The sequence below is a fragment of the Otolemur garnettii genome, unplaced genomic scaffold (genome assembly GCF_000181295.1).
Source record: "Otolemur garnettii isolate 467f Iridium unplaced genomic scaffold, OtoGar3 scaffold00102, whole genome shotgun sequence".
Lineage (NCBI taxonomy): Eukaryota > Metazoa > Chordata > Mammalia > Primates > Galagidae > Otolemur > Otolemur garnettii.
In genome coordinates, this window is record NW_003852497.1 from 1,364,280 (window position 1) to 1,370,879 (window position 6,600).

A 6,600-nucleotide genomic window follows, 5' to 3' on the forward strand; every position below is an offset into this window, starting at 1 on the left:
CATTGCCCTCGATAGAGTGCTGTGGCATCACAGCTCACAGCAACCTCAAATTCTTGGGCTTAAGCAATTCTCTTGCCTCAGCCTCCCAAGTAGGTGGAACTACAGGTGCCCAACCACAACACCTGGCTATTTTTTGTTGTTGTTGTTGTCATTGTTGTTGAGCAGGCCTGGGCCAGGTCTGAACCCACCAGCCCTGGTACACGTAGCTGGTGCCCTAACCGCTGAGATATGGGCACCAAGTTGAAAAAAAAGTCTCTTTATAATTCTCTGAGCACAAGATGAAATTCAAGTTTACTTAAAAATGTAATGTATTTTTGCACTGTTTTAATACATACAATTTTCTAGGAATGCAAGCTTATACTGCAATGTTTGGAACTTTACCAAGTTACTTACTATTCCAGAAGATCGTGTGTTGGAGCTGCCCCGTCCAGCCTGGCTCTATCAGTTTACATGCACAGCTGTGGCCTTGCTGGTGCGTCTCTATCTCAGATTAACGCATTATGAGTCCGTCACATAGTCATGCCCAAGCATTTACATAATGAAATGCCCTTAGAAACATTAAAGCTATTTTCTTTTTTCCCTTTAGAGTATGCTAGTTTTTAAAAATTAGGCGACAGGCTATGCTTTCTATAAATTTCTTTTCAAAAGAGAAGTGGTGAGATGTGAGAACCACTGTGACTGGGGGCCCTGCTGCTACCACGAGGCACTGCAAAGGTCTCTCTGGCCATGACCTGTTCCTGCCCCAGCCTGGGCCCCTCCTGGCACAGGACACTCACCGCGTGCTGGAAGTCCATGGACATGCCCATGCTCAGCTCCACCTGCCCGGGGGCCACGTGCAGCTTCTCACACAGCTCCTCCCGGAGGGACAGCAGCACCTGAGGGAAAGATGGACGATGCCCCTCTGCTGCCTTCATGGAAAGATGGACGATGCCCCTCTGCTCCTGCCTTCCTGGAAAGATGGGATGATGCCCCCGCCATTCCTGCCTTGGTTAACAAAGCCTAAAAGTGGCTGAACCTCAACATCTCTGACAAAGATTATGTATTCTTCATGATTTCAAGGCCTGTCAAAATTGCCAGAAGTTACTGAAAGGGTTTTTTAGCAAACTCTCCCATTTTCAAGAAAATTACCAGTCTCTGCAGAGGAAGACATAACTCATTTTCTCTAAAGGCTGCATTTCAGCCAAATTCAAATGGAGTTGAGAAAGGTCTGTGGGGTTTTGGAAAGCTGTTCTTCCCTTTTCCTCCTGAGAAGAGTTAAGAAGAAGGTTAGATCAGCAGCTAGACAGCCTTTTATTTTTTTGAGACAGAGTATTACTCTGTCACCCTAGGTAGAGTGCCATAGTATCATAGCTCACAGAAACCTCAAACTCTTGGGCTTAAGCAATAATCCTCTTGCCTCAGCCTCTCAAGTAGCAGGGACTAAAGGCATGCACCACTACACCTGGCTAGTTTTTCTATTTTTTGGTAGAGACAGGGGTCTCACTCTTGCTCCGTCTGGTCTTGAACTCAGAGGAGCTCAAGCAACTGGCCTGCCTCAGCCTCCCAGAGTGCTGGGATCACAAGCGGGAGTCAATGCACCTGGCTGTTTGGCAGCCATTAGACCTCTGCGCTCACCAGGGCAGCTGACCACAATAGCACTTCAGCATGGTGCTTCCTGAGCACCTGAGCATCTCCCCGACCCCCCAGTACCTGGAAGTCTGGATTTGGTCCTTGAGTGAGATCATGCCCAAAGCTTCCTATGGTCATCAGCCCCACGAATTCCAGGCTGGGACACTCGGCATTTATGTGCTCCACCACGGCCAGTGTCTCTGAGGGGGGAAGGCCATGTTTACCTTCACAAAGAGAAAGAGAAGACACGTACACTGAGGTGTGGTAACGCCCAGAGGGAGGCGCTACTCTCGTCCCTCCTCCTCTCAGACAAGAGGACCCTGCAAATAACCTGCCAAGTCCTGCAGGGTAACTTTATATCCAGGACCTTCTTCCACGTTGCTCCCCTCTGGTCAGGACCTCAATTTGTCAATTAAAAGCTATTAATTGGATTCTTTTTATTCTGTATGAGGACCTTAGCTGACAACAGTGAGGGAAGAGGGAAAAGAAAAATCCTTGCTTTGCTTGGGACACCAGGAAGCGTCACACTGCCAACATGATGGATGGACCTGATGGCATTTTTATAGTTCTATTAATTAATAGGATTGCAAAAAATTTAAGGTAAAGTATGTATCAAATGGTTTTGTCTGTATTTATTTGCAAATTTAAGTGAATTTGCCAGTTACCAAGCAGAGGAGGACTCCATAGCACATGCTCGGTTGTGAGTAGCTGTGAGGACGACACTGTCTTGGCCCCGTTTATCACAGAGAGAGCTAGGAACAGTCACTTCAATCTTTAATTAGGGCAAATTATAGCTAATTATCAAGAAATGACATCATAAAGACTTGACCTAGAATCAATTTCAGATTTACCTATATTGATAATATAGCTATAATCTGGGTACAGGTATATATAATGATAATTATTAAATCTATCAAACACTTATGTAGCAGGCACTCGCGCCAAGTCATAGGGGCTTTGCATTTAATGAATTCTCTGAAGTACTCTTACTAGTTCTACTCTAATGATGAGGAAACTGAGGCACAGGGAGGCTAAGTAGTAGGGAGGGAAACCTCCAAGGTTTCCAGGGCTGCACAACTAGGAACTATGCAACTGGGATCTGAGCTCAGGAGCCTGATTCCAGGACCGACCCATAAATAAGACACCTCGATGCTGTGCTGCTGTGTACTAAGAGCTGGTGGATTCTGGTGCTTTGATGGTGGCAAGCAAATGTTTAATCTGAAAACATTTACTCTTAACAGCTAACAAGGAAATATCTAGACTAGACAGAGATAAGAGCTTTGACATTCAATCCTACCACACCCTCTAAAGCGGGTCCTATTAGGATACCATTGCCAGAAATGGAAGCTGAGGTTCAGAGAGGTTGAGGAGCTTCCCGGAGATTACGATGCTCAGCCCCAGTCTGATTTAAGAGCCCCAGCTCTTGTCCACCAAGTTGTGCTGCTCACCCGCGTCCCATGAGGATGTTCACTGACTGGTGCTCACAGATTTTTCTTCCATTCTCTCCTAGTGTGACATTAAATGATTTTTCTAGGACCTGAGAAGTATTTTACCTACAACTTTGCAATTGCTTCAAAACTGACAGTGACCTGTGGGGACATTCCGATGAACGTCACCACCCTCCTCCTCCTCTACAATTAAGATATAACAAGTCATGACACGTTAAAGAATTATACACAGACCGGTTCGCATGTCATCACACTGTCCAGACGGAACATGAAACGGCCTGTGACCGGTCCCCTCCCATTCCATCCTGGGCCCACCATTCCTGCTGAGCATCAACTGTCCTAAGGGAAAACAAATCTATAATTTAGGTCGGCCACTTACTCGCCTCTCCACTGGTGTTGATCTGGACCATAACCTTTAACCTTTCTGGAGAACCTTTTTTCTGCCAGGAACTGTTCACTTTGTCAGCCAACTTCATAGAATCCACTGTTTCCAGCATGAAGAGATTGGGGACAGCTGTAATGAAAAAGAGGCATGGACCCCTACATTTACTCATGGCAGCGAGGAACATGTCAGAGACCTGGACTCGGTGGAGAAGAAAATATCCCAACAAAACAAGAAGACAGGCAGCGTGGGGCTCACGCCTGTAATCTCAGCACTCTGGGAAGTCGAGGTGGATGGATTGCCTGAGCACATGAGTTTGAGATCAGCCTGAGCCAGAGCAAGACCTGGTCTCTAAAAATGGCCAGGCGTTGTGGTGGGCGTCTGTAGTCCCAGCTACAACTACAACTAGGGAGGCTGAGGCAAGAGAATTGTTTAAGCCCAAGAGTTTGAGGTTACCGTGAGCTATGACACCATGGTACCCTACTGTGGGTGACATAATGAGACTCTGTCTCAAAAAAAAAAAAAAGACAGTGAAATCTCAGTTCCTGTCTGGGTGCAGTGGCCCATGCCTGTAATCCTAGAGCTCTGGTAGGCTGAGGTGTGAGGATCATTTAAGCCCGGTAGTTTGAGACCAGATGTAGCCTCTACTAAAAACATAAATATCAGCCAGGGGTTGTGGTATGCCCCTGTAGTCCCAGCTACTAGGGAAGCTGAGGCAGCAGGACTGAATCCAGGCATCTGAAATTGCAGTTGCCATGGCGATGCCATAGCGCTCCAGTCTGGGATGACAGCTCGAGACTCTTGTCTCAAAAAGAAAAAAAAAATCTCAGTTCTGTTAAGAAGACAAATGTGGCAGTTTTACTAAATGTAAGTCCAAAGGTCAGACCACCCCTGGCTAATTAACAGAAATAAATAATAAGGAAAGGGAGACGCCGACACACACAGGCAGGCCACTGTGTGTCCATACGCCTTGAGAAGCTGGGAACTGGAGATTCCTGGTGGCAAATGTGACCTGATGAAGCCTCAGTTCTGAGAAAAACAGGTCAAGATGGCAGTGAAGCAAGGACAACGAGTGAAAGCCAAACGCGTCCCTGGCACGTCACCAAGTCCCTAAGCTTTCTGGTATGAGGGTGTTTGTTCTTACTCGACAATGACTCAGAATAACCCACACATGGAAAGCTTAGGGAGACAAGGAAGTCATCAAAGTAATCGTTTTTTTTCTCTCTCTTTTCTTGTATTGTTTTGGAGACAAGAGTTTCACTCTGTTGCCCCGGTGTCAGCCTAGCTCACTGCGGCCTCAAACTCCTGGTTCAAGCGATCCTCTTGCCTCAGCCTCCTGTGCCTGGCCAACTTAATATTCTTAGTACTGAATTTGACCTTAAACGGTTTTGCTTAAAAAAAATAAATTAAAAAAAGTGACAAAAAGCATACACGCTTGATGTAAAAAAATAAATTAAGCAATATAAAAGCATATGCAATAGAAAGTCAAAAATCCTCACCCGAGGCTCAGTGCCTGTGCTCAGTGGTTAGGCTGGGCACATGCACCAGGGCTGGTGGGTTCGAACCCAGTCTAGGCCTACTTAACGACAACTACAACAAAAAAAATAGCCGGGTGTTGTGGCAGGCACCTATAGTCCCAGCTACTTGGGAGGCTGAGGGAAGAGAATTGCTCAAGCCCAAGAGTTTGAGGTGTGATGCTGTGAGTTGTGATGCCACAGTACTCTGCTGTGGGTGACAACAGTGAGACATAGTGAGACACTGTCTCAAAAAAAAAAAAAAAAGTCCTCACCCTATAGGAGACCCACTATTACCTTTGGGAAAATAATTCTTCTAGATCTATTTCAGTGTATCTTCATTCAACCAAACACCCAAGCCAACATTCCAAACACAAATGTATAATTTCTTATTATTCTGGGTTTTTTTTTGGAGACAGAGTCTATGTTGCTCTTGGTAGAGTGCTGTGGCATCACAGCTCACTGCAACCTTAAACTCTTACACCTAAACAATTCTCTTGTCTCAGCCTCCTGAGCAGCTGGGACTACAGATACCTGCCACAATGCCTGGCTATTTTTCTGTTGCAATTGTTTGAGCCCGCCAGCCTTGGTGTATGTGGCTGACACTGTAACCACTGTGCTACGAGCACAGCCTATTCTGTTTATTTTTTTTTTGAGACAGGAGCCTCAAGCTGTCCCCCTAGATAGAGTGCCATAGCATCACAGCTCACAGCAACCTCCAGCTCCTGGGCTCAAGCGAGTCTCCTGTCTTCGCCTCCCAAGTAGCTGGGACCATAGGTGCCCGCCACAATGCCTGGCTATTTTTTGGTTGCAGCCATCATTGTTGTTTGGTGGGCCTGGGCTGGCTTCGAACCCACCACCTTCGGTGTACGTGACTGGCGCCTTAGCCACTTGAACCACAGGCACCAAGCCATGGTTTTTTTTTTTTAATAACACAAATTAGATCACACTAAATGTTCTATTTGTCTCAGTTCACCTCTAAGCAATATCATACTACTTCATGTACAGTTTAAGAATTTTACAGTTAACGTACTTCTGTCTCTCTACTTCCTTCTGTTATTATAATATTCTGCCTTTACACGTTATAAACCCCATAATACACATTGTTGTTTATATAATGTGATGATACCTTGTAATAACAAAAGAATAGAGACAAATGAAAATCCTAAGAATGATAAACCTCTAGCTAGATGGGTAAGGAAAACAGAAAAGAGTCAATACAAATTACCAACATCAGGAATTAGAGAGTTGGCATCTCATAAGTTCTACAGATATTAAAAGGATAATAAAGAGGTATTAGAAACAACCTTATGTCCACAAATTCATCAGCTTAGATCAAATGGACAAAACCTCTTGAAAGATACAAAGTACCAAAACCAACCCAAGAAGAAATAGATTATGTGACTAGCTCTACCTCCATTAACAAAATTTAAACCATAGTTAAAAATCTTTCCAGGCTCGACGCCTGTGGCTCAAGTGGCTCAGGCGCCAGCCACATACACCTAAGGTGGCCGGTTCGAATCTAGCCCGGGCCCGCCAAACAACAATGACGGCAGCAACCAAAAAAAAATTGCCAGGCGTTGTGGCGGGTGCCTGTGTCCCAGCTACTTGGGAGGCGGAGGCAGGAGAATTGCTTGAGTCCAGGAGT

General features: G+C 45.5%; 1 protein-coding gene across 1 annotated transcript in view; it reads right to left on the minus strand.

The window, feature by feature from the left end:
* Positions 1 to 6,600, minus strand: part of PLPBP (pyridoxal phosphate binding protein) — a 13,669-nt gene that overhangs the window by 822 nt on the left and 6,247 nt on the right. Inside the window, exons 5-7 of the mRNA XM_003796299.3 lie at positions 3,436 to 3,570; positions 1,690 to 1,832; positions 777 to 875 (exon numbers count right to left, since the gene is read on the minus strand). Of these exons, the coding sequence (XP_003796347.1) occupies positions 777 to 875; positions 1,690 to 1,832; positions 3,436 to 3,570 (377 nt within the window). The remainder of the gene's footprint in view (positions 1 to 776; positions 876 to 1,689; positions 1,833 to 3,435; positions 3,571 to 6,600) is intronic.